This window comes from Crocodylus porosus, unplaced genomic scaffold (assembly GCF_001723895.1).
Source record: "Crocodylus porosus isolate Cpor-Errol unplaced genomic scaffold, CroPor_comp1, whole genome shotgun sequence".
Lineage (NCBI taxonomy): Eukaryota > Metazoa > Chordata > Crocodylia > Crocodylidae > Crocodylus > Crocodylus porosus.
The window spans coordinates 37,961,824-37,977,587 of record NW_017728949.1 but is presented as its reverse complement, the minus strand read 5'-3'; the positions used below and the strand labels follow the sequence as shown (position 1 = coordinate 37,977,587).

The following is a 15,764-nucleotide window of genomic DNA, read 5'->3' as shown; positions in this document are numbered from 1 at the left end:
AATGTTAACATGATTAAATGGCAAGAAAACTAAAATATAAAAGTTTTTCAAATTTTAATCAGTCAAAATATCTTCTCCAGCCATTAAAGTATCCAAACAAGAACAGATAAAAGTAAGTCTTATTGTTGACATTTTCCTCTGCCACCCAAACTCTTTATCCATTCAGGGCAGGGGTCGGCAAAATGCGGTTTGAGGGCTGAATGCAGCCATACCAGCGCCAGACCATTCTATCTGGCCCACAGAGCCCCTAAAAAATTTAGAAAATTAATATTTATCTGCCCCTAGCTGCCTGTCATACAGTCCTCGATGGCCAAACTCAGTAAGTGACCCTCCACCCAAAATAATTGCCCACCCCTGATTTAGGGAATTAGCTACCAATTGGATCCATGGCAACAGCAGGCTTAGAAGGACGGCTGGGTTTGCCAGTGCCTCTGGCATTGATAGCTGTGACACGGTGTTCATATTCTAATCCTTCAATCAGTCCAGTAGAGCGGTAGCGTGTCATAGTAACTGGAACTTTATTTACACGGATCCATCTATCTGCTCTAACTTCTTTACGTTCAACAATATAACCAGAGATCTGTGAACCACCATCCTCTTCTGGTGGATACCAAGTTAGTGTCATGCCTTCTCGAGATGCATCTACCACTTGTGGAGTGTCAGGAGGACCGGGAATACCTATTATAATAAGACACAGAAATGAGAGAGACAAATGAGAATACGTGCACAAATGCTGTTTTTTGGGAGCACATGAATAATAATTATGAAAGTAAGCTCATATATCATTCATTTCATAGCATTTTACAGAGGAGGTTAGTATCGTCATCTCCACTTCACATTTAAAAAAGTGATGCAAAGAAAGGAGAAATTATTTGCCTGAGGTCCCCCAGCAGGCTACTTGGCCTTGCTTAACACCCAGATTTATGGAGCTTCTGTCCAGTTCTCAGTCTAGAACATCTATATAATAGATTTAGTACATGAGAATGCAGCATTTTGTTTGAGCAAGAGAAATAACAGGATTTATCCTGGGCATCAAGGTCTTTTGTATTAATATGTAGTCCTTAATTTTTAAAGGTAAACTTACTAATTTTGCTCCTGCATTCTATAATCTCAGACTGTAGGTAAGATCCAATTCCAAAGCGGTTCGTAGCAGCCACACGGAACACATACTCAGAACCTTCAGTGAGTCTAGTGAACTTAAATGTTGTTCTTGTTACAGATTCAGAAACTGGTAACCACCCAGGACGGTGAGCATCACGTTGTTCTACCACATAACCACTCAGTGGAGCTCCACCATCCAGCTCAGGTGGCTCCCAGGAGATGGTTACAGAATTTGACTCAATGTCAGCAATTCTAATTGGACCAGTGGGTGGTCCAGGTTTGTCTGGAAAAAAAATCATACGTTAATGTTTAACAAAGAAGCTAGGTTGATTTTATGACAAATTTCATGATTAGGTGAGGATTAGGGACAATCTTATTTTAATAATAAATACTTACCAAGAATGATAACTTTTATTGTATCAACTGCAGTTCCTGTTTTGTTTTTCAGCTCAAGCATGTATTCCCCAGTGTCATGTATTGTGGTTTCACGCACAGTTAATTTAGTTACTTTGGTAACAGTTTCAATTTTGATGCGTTCTGATTCTCTTATCTTGGAACCAGCAAAGAACCAAGATGCAGCTGGAGGTGGTCGCCCACCAATTGGAATGGATAATTCAATGGGTCTTCCAGCTGGCACGTGTATTGTCTTTTGAGGAATTCCAGCAAGATCAATTGTGGGTAACACTAAAAAAAAGAAGCATCAGATGACTCTTAATATCCAGTTTATACAACGTATATCTTACAAATTTTATTTCAATCTGTTCTTTTTAAACATTCCGTCTACCTTTTTGGTCTTGTACTGTTACAGCTGTGACGATCTCTCTTGGTTCTGACACACCTTTCTGATTTTGTGCTCTGACTCTGAACACATACTGTTCACCTTCATTGAGTGAGATGATTGTATGCTCAAAGACTGTAGGCTTCAGTGTTGCTACCTTCATCCACCTTTCTGTTCCAAATTTGCAGGCCTCAATAACATAGCCTGTCAGTCTGCTGCCACCATCATGCAGTGGTTTCTCCCATGCAAGTGATACTGTTGATTTAGTGACGTCAATAACGTCCAGTTTCTGTGGCAGCATGGGAACATCAGACGCCAGTACTGCATCAGAAGTTTCACAAGGTTCACCAATACCATAAATATTTTCTGGTAGTACTCTGAAATAGTACATGGCTCCTTCTACAAGTCCAGTAATTCTATAAATTGTCTTGCTGCATTTAGTAGTGACTGTTTTGTAAGCTCTCATGGTAGCTTCACGTTTCTCTATTATGTAATTGTTGACTGGAGCTCCACCATCAATATTAGGAATTTCCCAAGTAATTGTCACAGAATCTCTTGACACCTCTTTTACTTTCACTGTGGCAGGTGGGCCAGGTGTATCTAAAAGCAAAATCAAAGAAAATTATTTTCTGTTGCGTCTCTTCCTGCCTAAAACAAAACACAGGGATTTCTTCTCCATACATGCAACACAGCCTTCAGAAACATACATTTTTCTTTGTATTATATTATACCCTTCCCTACCATTCCCTCCCTTCTCTGCCATTTAAATTCAATTTAAGTTCCATTAAATTGCGAACCCCTTTTGGCAAAGACTTTCTTTTATCTTATACCTGTAATACAATATGTATAAGCATAATTCAATATCAGTATATAATTAATAATACTTACCATATACTTTAACAGCAATTGTTGCTGATTTCTTGCCTGACTGGTTTTCAGCCTCAATGACATATTTTCCAGCATCATACCGATTCACTTTATCCACAACAAGCAAAGTGTAGCTGTCTGTAGTGTCAATAATGCCCCGACTTGCTACGTCAACACCTTGTTTGCTCCATGTGATTACTGGCGGTGGTCTGCCAGATACAGACACCATTAAACGCAAAGACCCACCAGCTCTGACAGTAACAGTTTTCTTCAGATCATCAGCAAGCTCAAGATCTGGTATTTCTGATGGAGAGAGGAATGAAATGTAATTAATCTATTAATAGTTTAAAGCAAAAATATGCGTGCCTTAAAAATAACTGGATTTTCAAATTTACCTATTCTTTCCACAGGTTCAATTTCAGCTGACGATTCACTGAATTCACTCATACCATTCACATTTGTGGCAGCAACTCTGAATCGGTATTTCTGGCTTGTTTTAAGACCAGTTACAGTGAATTCAGGATTACTTAGAGTGGCAGTAGTATGTGGTCTGTACCACTGTTCAGTGCCTTCTTCTTTCATTTCAAGAACATAGCCTAAGAGGCCAGCACCGCCATCATATGTGGGTTTTGTCCAGACTAAGCTTATGCTGTGCTTGGTAGTGTCCACAACTCTTGGAGGTGAAGGAGGTGCAGGGGTGTCTTTAGAATAGAAAAACAGACATTTACCATTGTTGCACAGAATTTTTTCAGGGGACATTTATTCAATATTCTAGACAATTAATGGCATTAATCTGTAATCACTTTAGTTATAAGTTAATTGTAGTGCCAGTTACTAAACTGAATCTATGCATCTTTGCGGTCTTTTATTAGCTGTCATTTAAATTAATTTAATTGACAACTTACATGATGGTTCCTTGCACAGGATATATTGAGAAGCATCACTAGGCTCGCTATTCCCAGCATTATTCACTGCTGTGACACGGAACTGGTACTGATTGCCTTCCATTAGACCAGTAACTTTCAGTCTAGTATCATAAATAGTATAATCTCTGTTCACTCGTGTCCAGCGTAGACTTCTCTTTTCACGTTTGTCTACAAGATAGTTGCTAATTTCACTGCCGCCATCTGATTCTGGTTTCAGCCACTGAATGATGATGTGCTCCTTGCTAACACCCACTTCTTCAGGTGCACCAGGTTGTGATGGAATGGCTGTTGGTATTTAAAAGATGATTTTTTTTTCCAAAATATTCATTTCTGATTAACATCTCATAAATTTAGAAGTGAATTAAAACATATGAATACTCACTGAAAGCATTTCTAGCAATTATGGGTTCTGTTTCAAGAGGAACACCAGGCCCATATTTGTTGACAGCTCTCACACGGAAGATGTATTCATTATTCTTAATAAGCCTTGTTACCACACATGATAATGTTTGGCATTCAGCCTCAACAATAACCCAGTGCAGTCTACTGGTTTCACGTCTTTCTACAATGTAGTGAGTGATTTCTGCACCTCCATCTTCATTAGGAATGTTCCATGCCAGAGTACACTTCTCTTCTGTTACTCTGCTAATAGTGATTTTGCCTGCACATGGACCAGGTGAATCTGGGTAGGGGTTAAAAAAAAAGCAGAAGGTGTAATTACAGTAGTTAAATAAATGCTTTGGTCTTTATAATGATTGTGCCTGAAACTGGTAATCAAAAATACATACCAAGCACTTTGACAAGGACAGACACTTGCTTTGTTCCACTGGCATTTTTAACTGTGAGAGTGTATTTTCCACTATCACTCCTGTCACAGAATTTGATGATTGCAATAGCCCGTTTGCTAGTGTACTGTAGAGAGATCTTTTCACACAGGTCCAATTCTTTGTCACCTTTGGACCAAAAGACCTTCGGTTCTGGTTTCCCACCAATGGAAGCCTCAAGAACAAGATCAGACCCAGCCCTAATAGTCACAATATCTCCCTGAAGTCTAGCATCCAGTTCAGCCTTTGGTGGTGCTATAAAGAAAGGGAAACGAGAAAAATAGATTAACATATTATTAAAACTGGAAGATATATAATATTTTAAGTGATCATTGGAATATTTCTTACAATATTCATCTTTGCAAATGACAGCACCAGTAGTTTCCGATCCTTTACTAAGTACACCAGCTGCATTTTTGGCTATCACACGGAATTCATATGCTTCTCCTTCACCAAGAGCTGTCACAGTAAAGAAGTTTTCTGAGACAATGGTATAGTTGCACTTGAGCCAGCGTCCATCTCCAGCTTCATTATATGGCTTGCGTTCTATAATATATCCAACAATTTTGCTACCACCATCATAAAGGGGTGCAGACCAACTCAATGATACTGAAGACCTTGTGACATCTGTTACTTCTGGTCTTCCTGGTGGATCTGAAAGAATGCAGTGTAAAATGAGAAATTAATTTTCCTATTATTTAAAAAGTAATGGGCAAATAAACTGTAAAATTAACACTTACCAACTGGGTTTTGAGCCACTAGAGGTCTTGAAGCTTCACTAGCTTTGCTCACACCAGCAGCATTTAGGGCATAGACTCTGAATTGATATTCCAGGCCTTCTACTAGTCCTGTGACTTTGTAGTCACACTCAAAGCATGGTATTTTGTTTTCCTTCACCCAGAGGATTGTATTGCGCTCTTTCTTTTCAATCCAATATCCAATGACCTTGCTGCCACCATCATGATATGGTTCTTCCCAGCGAATGGCCATAGCATTGGCTGACACAGAGTAGACCTCTGGCCTTGTAGGTGGGCTTGGTGGAACTGAGTGTAAAGAGCATCAGAGAAAAAGTTAGCTATTACTAGTATTTACACAAGCCAAAGAAAAAGAATAATTTTTGCCTAAATATTTTTTCCTTACCAAATGGATGCTCAGCAACTATCGGTGCTGATTCAAGAGACTTGCTGACACCAAATCTGTTTTCTGAGCTGACCCGGAAAGTGTATTCCATGTATTTAGTAAGATGAGTGACTTTGATCTGTGTGCGTTTGACACTGGAATTTACCAGCTGCCATGCTGTTGTACCAGATTCACGTTTCTCAACAATGTAGTTTGTAATCTCACTGCCACCGTCATCTTCAGGCTCCTTCCAGGATAGTACACAGGATTCCGCAGAGACAGATGATAGATCAATAGGACCAGTAACTGGACCTGGTCTTCCAATGACAACCACTGTGACAGTAAATGTTTTTGTGCCAGCTGTGTTCTCAAGTGTCAAATAATATTTGCCAGAGTCACCTCTCATGCTGTCCTTAACAGTTAGCTTTGTTCTCTCCTTTGTTGTCTTAATGGTCACTCTCTCAGTTTCCTTGAGTCTCATTTCCTCAAGTTTCCATGTTACTTTTGGAGCTGGGCGCCCACTAATCGGTATATCAATAGTAAAGGTGCTTCCAGCTTTGCAAGTTATAAGTTGCCTGCTTATTCCACTAAGGTCTGCAGTTGGTTCAATCTGTGGCTCTTTAATAATAACAGAGGAGAAAGCTTCTCTTGGCTCACTGTAGCCAGCATCATTCTTTGCTCTAACCCGGAACTCATACTCATTGTTCTCTACAAGACCTTCAACTGTAAAAGTAAGTTGTTTAGTTTGACCAGCTTCAACCCAATAGTCAGATCCTTTTTGTTTCATCTCAAGAAGGTATCCACTGATACGGCTGCCACCATCATGGTCAGGTTTAAGCCAAGCTAGCACAACAGAAGATTTGGTAGTATCAACAATATCTAGTCTCTTAGGGGGAGCAGGCTCTTCTGTGGCTACAACTGGTTCTGTTAACTCACATGGCTCACCTATACCATATTCATTTTCTGCTGAAACACGGTAGAAATATGGCATACCTTCTGCTAGATCAGTGACCTTGAAGATTTGGCGAGTACATTTTGAACTCACTATTTGCCAGCTGCGACGGCTAGCTTCTCGCTTCTCCACAATGTAGTGATGGATACGTGCACCTCCATCCAAAACAGGAGCATCCCACATTAATGTAATAGATGTTCTGGTCACATCTTTAAAGGTAATTGGACCTGGTGGGCCAGGAGTGTCCAGCACCTTGACAGTGAATGTAATAGATTTACTACCACTATTGTTTTCCACACTAAAGACATATTTTCCAGCATCATTTCTGTTGCAGTCCTCCACAGTCAATGTACTGAAGGAATCGGTTGTATGAATGTCAGCACGCAAGGTAAGATTTGAGTCTGCTTTGGACCAAATAGCGGTAGGAACAGGTCTGCCTGAGAAGGCAATAAATAGACGAATACTTGCACCTGCTCTGACAATGTGAGTCTGCTTGAAGTTTGCATCAATATCAATTTCAGGAGCAGACAGTCTATCTGTTGTTTGGATTGTAGCAGGAACTTCACAGCTTTCTCCCTTACCTGCAGCATTGACTGCACTTACTCGGAATTTATAGTGTTCACCTGCTTCTAAGTCAGTGACAGTATATTTGGTAGCAATGCATGTCTCTGCATTAACTTTATGCCACTCTTCTAAGTCAGCTTTGCACATTTCAATGATGTAGCCAATTATTTCCATGCCTCCATCAAAAACTGGCCTGGTCCATTCCAAGCTTACACTAGTCTTCGAAGTATCTGTCACTTTTACAACAGTAGGAGCACTTGGTGGATTCACTGGCTCTCGACATTTAATCAGTCTTGAGACAGCACTTGGGGGTCCTACTCCTGCAGCATTTTCAGCCATAACATGGAATTCATATTCATTGCCTTCAGTGAGACCAGTTACTCTGTATCTTGTCTCAGCAATGGCTCTCTTACTAGATACTTTTACCCAGCGCATGCTCTTCTTTTCTCTTCTTTCTAGGATATATTGGTTGATTTCACTGCCACCATCTGATTTTGGTCTTGCCCATGTGAGTGTGATACTCTCTCCTGTTATGTTTGTAGGCTCTGGAGTGCCAGGTGCATCTGGAACAGCTATCAAATGGAAAACATACTTAGAAAAGCAAGTGACAACAATCAGTAACTAGTTATTTTTATTAAATAAGAATGACACGTACTGTAAGGTATTTGCGCTATAACTGGATCAGATTCCAGTGGCCTGCCAACACCAAACCTGTTTGCTGCAGAGACACGGAACTGGTATTCATTGCCCTTAATTAATTTAAGTGCAGTGTAACTACAGGCTTCGCATTTATCTTCAACTAATGCCCATGCAATCCTGCTGGTTTCACGTTTTTCAATCACATAGTGGGTAATAGTAGCACAACCATCGTTAGCTGGAGGCTCCCACCATAATGTCATTTTCTCTCCAGTAATATTTGTGAATCGTATTGGTCCTCCAACTTTCCCTGGTGTATCTGTAATATTAAAGTATTAGTGTGTTATAACCTGCTGCTATTTAGAATGTCACTATTATTTAAGAAGAGTTTACTAAAAGTGTTTATAAAGTACCTTGGACTCTGATTGTAATATCTTCTCGTTTGGTGCCTGAGGCATTTTTAGCTTCTACTGTATATATACCACGATGATCCCGACTGGCATCTCTGGCAAAGATAGTACTGTGTCCAATAGCAGTAGTTACTTCAATATTGAGCCTCTTATCAAGTTCTTTTCCATCCTTAAGCCAAGTCACTTGAGGTACTGGGCGACCTTTGATCATAGCTTTGATTCTAATGCTCTCTCCAGCCTTAACAGTAAGACCTTCAAAGTGCACTGCACCAAACTCAATTGTTGGAGCAACTAAAAAAAGGCAGAATAAAGTATATACATTTTATATATTCAGTCATTTATATGTGCACGCATACACTCCCTCCCACATACATTATAATAATTCCAGTTCTGTAATTTTAACTGCTCTGTAATTTTAACTGTCACAAATACAGTAATAGGAGGCAAAAAACATCATCACAGGTTGTATAAAAGAAAGATTCTTGTTTTACCTTAAATGTTAACTTCCAAGTCCTTGGTTTCAGATATAACTGTGTTCCACCCCTCCAAGCACTTGGTTAAAGCCTACTGTTACTGGAAGAACAGCTATACATAACTTCTCCAGTAAGCAGCCTATATATCCCATATAGTCTGGGATATGCCACCTAGGTGGTTTAGCTGGTTTAGAAACCCACTGTACATAAAAATGCACAATGAAATATTAATAAGTAATGCTTACCACTTTCATCTCTGGTCATGATATAGCCTGAAGACTGTGAAGGTGGACTCACTGTTCCAACAGCATTTCTTGCAATCACTCTGAACTCATATCTGTCACCTGAACTGAGTCCTGTAACTGTATATTGGCATTCACTGATATCGGTAAAGTTGCATCTGAGCCAGCGATCTTCACTTCCTTGCCGTTTCTCAATGCAGTAGGCCACAATTTTACTGCCTCCATCACGCAGTGGTGGAGTCCATTTAAGAGTGACAGTTTCCCTGGTGATATCAATATAATCAGGAGTGCCAGGTGGGTCTAAAAGGAAAATAATTACACGCAGGTTTATTTTCATTATACGTTAGTATAATGGCTTACCATACTCCATGCACAAATATTTATTTTGTGAAGTTTCACTTACCTACTGGAGATACAGCCAAGGTAAATTTGCTTGTGTCACTAACTGGGCTTAGACCAGCTGAGTTTTCAGCATAAACACGGAATTGGTAATCCAAGCCCTCAGTCAGTCCAGTGATTCTGTATTCTCTACCAGATATTAATGCAGTATTAGCTTTCTGCCACAAAATGCTGTTTCTTTCTTTCTTTTCAACATGATATCCTATAATTTCTGAACCTCCATCATAAACTGGAGCATCCCAAGAAATTGTCATTCCATCTGCAGTTACATTGTATACAACAGGTTTTCCTGGTGGACCTGGTGGTCTAAACTGGTGTTTTGCTATAACGTCAGCTGAAACAAGTGGTGGACTTACTCCATATCGATTTTCTGCACGAACTCTGAACTGATATTCTATGTCTTTAACTAGATTTGGAATTTTGAATGTTGTTCTAGAAACACTAGAACATACCATCTTCCAATTAGTTTGTGAAGTCTCTCTCTTCTCAATACTGTAGCCGGTAATTTCTCCTCCTCCATCATCTTCAGGAGGTTCCCAGGACATAATGACACTGTCTGCCTTTATTTCATCTAGTCTTATAGGTCCTTTTGGCTTAGATGGAGGACCAAGAGTTATGACTGTGATTGGAAATGATTTTCTGCAGACTGAATTATCCAGAATTAAAGTGTATTTTCCACCATACTCTTTTTTCACATTCTTAATGCTTAAAGTTATTTTGTTTTCAGTTTTCTTGAAGCGAATCTGTTCAGTTTCTTTAAGAGGAATGTTGTCCTTCAGCCAGCTCATAGTCGGTTTGGGTTTACCTTTATAAGCCAAGTCTATGTGCAAATTATGCCCAATTTTTACAGCAATTTTTCCACCAGGGATATCAGACAGGTCAGCCTCAGGTGTTATTACATAGTCTTTCACTGTTATGGGTCCAACTGTAACACCATCACTCATGCCTTTTTCATTTTTAGCAAATACTCTAAATTCCATGACAGAAAGCTCCTTAAGTTTTTCAACCTGAAATTCACATGCCTTACTTATGCCTGCATGTGACCATTCTTTTTCTTCCGTTGTCTTCTTTTCAATAACATAGTCTGATATAATGCTCCCACCATCAAAGTCGGGTTTGCTCCACTGCAAAGTAACAGAAGTCTTTGCAGAATCTTTCATGGCCAAATCCTTTACAGGTCCAGGTACTTCTGCAGCTTTCACTGGTTCTGCAGTCTCACAAGGCTCACCCAATCCAATTTCATTTTCTGCAAGAACTCGGAAGAAGTATGCAGTCTTCTCTGATAGGTCAGTTATCTTAAATGTTATATGAGAACACTTTGCTGTTACAGTAGACCAGGCTCTCTTGGTGGCATCTCTTTTTTCGATGACATAATTTGTTATTTCAGAACCGCCATTAATGAGTGGTGGCTCCCATATTAGTGTAACAGTGCCACGAGAAACATGTTTAAGCTGCAGTTTCTGGCAGGCTGATGGTGTGTCAAGGACTTTAACGTTCACGAATGAAGATTTTGGTTCACCAACTCCATTCTCAATTGTGAGAACATATTTTCCAGTATCATTCCTGGTAACTTGAGAAATTGTAAGTAATGTAGATGATTCTGTGTTCTGGATGTTATATCTTTCATCGATTCCAAGATTCTTTTCACCTTTTCTCCATGTGACAGTTGGGGGAGGTCTTCCTTTGAATGGAATCATTATTTCTACATCTTCGCCTGCTTTAGCTACAATGGAAGTTCTAAGAGCAACATCTAGGTCAATCTCTGGCTCCACTGCAGAAATAAAAGGTAAATAAAATTAATAATAAATATTTGGAAACCAAAATACCCAAATACTGAAAATCAATAATCAAAATTTAAAAAATCATTTGAAGGTATTATACCAAGTATGTCCTTAGCTTGAACAGGTTCTGTCATTTCAATAGGCTCTCCCTGTCCAGCACAATTTATAGCAGACACCCGGAAATAGTAGTTGACTCCAGGCTCAAGATGGGCTACAACATACTCAGTTGTTCTCACTTCTCCCTTAGCACTGACTACAGCCCATTCTTCTTCTTCTCTTTCCCTCTTCTCCACTGTATAGCTGGTAATAGCACTTCCTCCATCATAGGCAGGCTTAATCCAGCTAAGGGTGACAGATGTTTTAGTGGTGTCTGCAACCTTTAGCTTAGTTGGGGGTCCTGGTTTGTCTGTAAATAATAGGAAAAAATAACTTGTAAAACCTATTTTTGCATTCATAATCAAAACCAAACCCAAAATCTTTGGTTACTTCCATGCAATCCTGTGGAAATCTTCCCTTTTCCCTTGTTAATTGATTAGATCCACTGTAACTGATTTCTTACCAATAGGATCTGCAGCTCTGTAGAAGTCAGAAGCTTCAGAGAATGGACCTTGTCCAGCTGCATTGACAGCACAAACTCGGAAATGATATTCATTGTTTTCAGTTAGTCCTGTTACTTTCTGTCTGGTGTCACGGATGGTTTCTTTAGCCACCTTGAACCAACTGAGGCTCTTTTTGTCACGTTTCTCAAGATAATATCCAGTTACTTCACTTCCTCCATTGACAGTTGGCCTGCTCCAGACAACAGTCATGGAATGTTTGGTTATCATGGTGACCTCTGGTACACCAGGTGGTCCAGGCGTAACTGTGTTTAAAACGAAGTACATGTGTATAAGAAAAATGATAACAGCTAAAGGTCTATTAAAAATGAAATACTTGGTACTGTCCAGTTGTATTAATGTACACGTTTCTTACCAAATGCATTTTTAGCTATAACCGGGTAAGATTCCAGTGGATCACCAATCCCAAACTTGTTCACAGCTCGGACTCGGAATACATATTCATTTCCTTTGATGAGCTTTGTAGTAGTGATGATACATTCCTCTAGTTTTTCAGAAATTAAAGACCATACCACCCGGCTTGTCTCACGTTTTTCAACAACATAGTGTGTTACAGATGCACCACCATCATCTGTTGGAGGTTCCCACATGATTGTAATCTTTTCAGCAGTGACTGTCTTAAACTGTATAGACCCACCAGGAGGTCCCGGTTTATCTGTTGCAAGTGGAAGAAAGGTAATATGTAAAATATGTAATACATATCACTAATTTTAGTTCATGAGAATAACATAATTAAACTAGTTCAGTACTTACCAAGGATCTGCACTCTAACGTGGGCTGATGCTGAACCTATAGCATTCTTTAATTTTAATTCATAGACTCCACTGTTAATTCGAGTTGCATCTTTGATGAGTACAGATGCAAATTCTGTTGTGTTTTCAATAGACACTTGTGCACTGGTCTGGATCTCTTTGCCATCTTTGAACCATTCAATTGTAGGTATAGGTTTTCCTGAGATGCCAAATTTCAGCTTAACTGACGTGCCTGCTTTGTATTTCACTACATCTGTGTATTCTGGTGGCACATCAATCTCAGGTGCACCTTAAATAAATTAATCAAAAAGAATGAAACATTTCAAATCCCTCAGTGGTTTCCAAAGCTAGCAATGCTTTTATTAAATAAAGAATCAAAATAGTAGTAGTAATATAAGCTACATACACATATAAAAGGCCCTGCAGACTAACATGTTAAGTATATTAGGTATGCTTATAGAAAAATGTATTATCTACAGAGCATGTTTCAGTCTAAAATATCTCAAAACCTTTGCAAATTAATTTATGTATAATATTACTACTAAAACGCCATTTCTGTTGGGGACACTTTCAGGTAGGTGGGAAACTGGCACAGAGAAAATGGCACATACTTTGAGAAGGGGTCATTTTGGACAAATAGGCCATGTCCAGATGAGCATAGATGTCTGGTTCCCCAGAGACAAGTAGCAGCAACACATCTTGCTGCTACTTGTCACCAGGGAATGCATGTGCCATGGCAGGTGATGCATGGCAGGTTACCCCAGGTGTGGTAGGGGAGGCTGGGGACAGTAATTGTGCTGGACTCAGAAGCTTTACCTGAGGTCCTGGGGGCTGGGGAAGCTGCAGCCATGGTGCCCCTGCATCTGGAAGCCTGGCTGGCAGCTTGAGCATGGCTCTGGCTCCAGTTTTGGGTGGTGTGCGCTGCTGTCATGTGTGCCTTCCCCCCACCTTTTCCCATGCACGATCTCGGGGGGGCAGAAACCACTGCCTCCTCTCCCCCTGCTGCTGGGAACACCTAAATGTGCAGTATGTGGTGCCACATGGCACGGCTGTGCTCGTCTGGATGCAGCCATACTGAGCAAATCTCTGTTGCTAAGAGGTCTTTTACAGCTGGAGAACAGCAAAAAGAGTCTTACTTGCTATGATCTTGTCTAAATGGGCTAAACACAGTAAGAACTAAAAGTATGCATACAGATGAAGGTCTCGGTGAGGTCTGGCAAAATTTTAATCTTGCCCGGGAGACAGTAGATAATGCAAGAAAAGTCCTCAAATCACTAAATTATCCCTCTAATTTGTAAGTGCCATTTTTCTAAAGTACACAATTCAAAGTGGGGTTACATGAAACAATACAATATTTAATTCCTGAAGTATCAGAAAATAGCATTGGAAGAGAAATAGCAAATCTCTTACCGTAAGTATCAACACATGTGATTGGGCCTACAACATCTGATGGATTGCTAACGGAACCCACAGCATTCTTAGCAAAGACACGGAATTCATACTGAGAATTTTGCGTCAGACCAGATACAGTGAATTGAGTCTCAATGACATTGGTGAAACTTGCTTTTGTCCATCTGCCATTTGGAAGATCACGTTTCTCAACAATGTATCCAGTAATCTTGCTCCCACCATCATAGGCTGGTTTCTTCCAGGAGAGATTGACAGACGTTTTGGAAACATCTGACACACGGACATTTCTTGGTGATTCTATAGTGAGAAACACAACGATGTTAATAACAACAGTACTAGAACAGCATACTAGCTTATTATACAAAAGGAATATTGTGGTAGAAGCATTACTTTAAACAAATGGATAGATATACTTATTACCAAATACATACCACAAGCATCAATTGCAAGAACTGGATCAGAAGGGTGGCTTGCTTTTCCAATGCCAGCTGAATTTTCTGCATAAACCCTAAACTCATAGATGAGTCCAGCACTGATAGTGGTAACTTTGAAGTGAGTTGTGCGAATAAGGGTCTTGTTAGCCTTCTGCCATAAAATACTGTTCCTGTCCTTCATCTCTAAATGATAACCAAAGACTGGGCTGCCACCATTACTGACTGGTTCATGCCATCCAACAGTAATGCTCTCTCGGGTAACATGAGAGACCCATGGTGTAGAAGGTGGTCCAGGGGTTGCTAAGACATTAATAAAACAACCAGTTAATAATTTACAAAATTCAGAAACAAATCATAACAAATAGTTATGTGATAAACTGATTACTTACTGTATGGAAGCTTAACAACTACACATTGTGAATCAATGTGGTCACTGATTCCAAAGCGGTTTTCAGCTTTGATCCGGAATTGGTATTCTTCTCCAGTTGTTAGCTTCATGACTTTAATAACAGTTCTAGCAACCGTTGCAGACACCTCAGACCAAGCAGCAGTACTTGTTTCTCTTTTCAGTATAATATAGTTGGTAACTTGACTCCCACCATCATAATGTGGTGGCTGCCAGTTGAGAATTACACTCTCTTCAGTGATATCACTTATGATAACAGGACCAACTGGAGGACCTGGTCTGTCTAACACGATAATGTTAATGAAAGATTTAGTGGTTCCACTAGAGTTGGCAGCAGTGATGTCATATCTTCCAGTATCAGTAGCCACACTTTCTTTTAGGTTAATGATGAGACTTTCTGCTGTGGTTTCTGTATTAAATCTCATGGTTGGCTTGATTGGAATGCCATCTCTGGATAATGTCACCTTTGGCAATGGTTTTCCAGAAATTGGGATTTCAACCTTCAAATTTGATCCTGCTCTAACATACACAGTATTATGTGGGAATCCCTTCATGTCAACCTCAGGAGATTCTGGGGAAAAAAAGACAAAACATTAAAATTGTTATTTTTTAAAATAATATATCTGATGTAATGGATGTAAACATGTTAACATGTTTTTTAATGTTAGCAGGCATACCCAGTTGATCTTTAACTGTAACAGGGAGCAGGAGTTCTTTGGGATCACTTAAACCAGCTTGATTTTCTGCACATACTCTGAAGAAATAGTCAACATTTTCTTTAAGCCCATGGATAACATGGTGAGTTGTCTTTACAACAGCACATTTAACCCATTTTTGCTGTCCTTTCTCAAGAGCTTCAACGAGGTAGCTTATAATTCTGCTTCCACCATCATGTTCTGGTTTCAGCCATGAAAGAGAAACACTATCCTTAGTGACGCTTGTTACTCCAAGTTTTTCTGGTGGGCTTGGTTTTTCTAGAGAAAAAAAATGTAATAGGATCATCAGTATAGCATACATTTTCTTCTTATTTTAGCTTACATCACTTGAATTGAGAGAACCAAATATTTTAAATG

General features: G+C 39.6%; 1 protein-coding gene across 1 annotated transcript in view; it reads right to left on the bottom strand.

Annotated features, from left to right (window-relative positions):
• The window catches only part of TTN (titin), a 273,859-nt gene that overhangs the window by 13,149 nt on the left and 244,946 nt on the right, over positions 1–15,764 (bottom strand). The window contains exons 288-311 of the mRNA XM_019553528.1: positions 15,369–15,665; positions 14,675–15,262; positions 14,283–14,585; positions 13,852–14,148; positions 12,443–12,730; positions 12,045–12,344; positions 11,632–11,934; positions 11,173–11,478; positions 9,296–11,062; positions 8,896–9,192; positions 8,181–8,468; positions 7,787–8,086; positions 5,637–7,703; positions 5,237–5,539; positions 4,845–5,150; positions 4,461–4,751; positions 4,055–4,354; positions 3,652–3,957; positions 3,142–3,447; positions 2,768–3,049; positions 1,886–2,479; positions 1,498–1,785; positions 1,085–1,384; positions 376–678 (exon numbers count right to left, since the gene is read on the bottom strand). Of these exons, the coding sequence (XP_019409073.1) occupies positions 376–678; positions 1,085–1,384; positions 1,498–1,785; positions 1,886–2,479; positions 2,768–3,049; positions 3,142–3,447; positions 3,652–3,957; positions 4,055–4,354; positions 4,461–4,751; positions 4,845–5,150; positions 5,237–5,539; positions 5,637–7,703; positions 7,787–8,086; positions 8,181–8,468; positions 8,896–9,192; positions 9,296–11,062; positions 11,173–11,478; positions 11,632–11,934; positions 12,045–12,344; positions 12,443–12,730; positions 13,852–14,148; positions 14,283–14,585; positions 14,675–15,262; positions 15,369–15,665 (10,980 nt within the window). The remainder of the gene's footprint in view (positions 1–375; positions 679–1,084; positions 1,385–1,497; positions 1,786–1,885; positions 2,480–2,767; positions 3,050–3,141; positions 3,448–3,651; positions 3,958–4,054; positions 4,355–4,460; positions 4,752–4,844; positions 5,151–5,236; positions 5,540–5,636; positions 7,704–7,786; positions 8,087–8,180; positions 8,469–8,895; positions 9,193–9,295; positions 11,063–11,172; positions 11,479–11,631; positions 11,935–12,044; positions 12,345–12,442; positions 12,731–13,851; positions 14,149–14,282; positions 14,586–14,674; positions 15,263–15,368; positions 15,666–15,764) is intronic.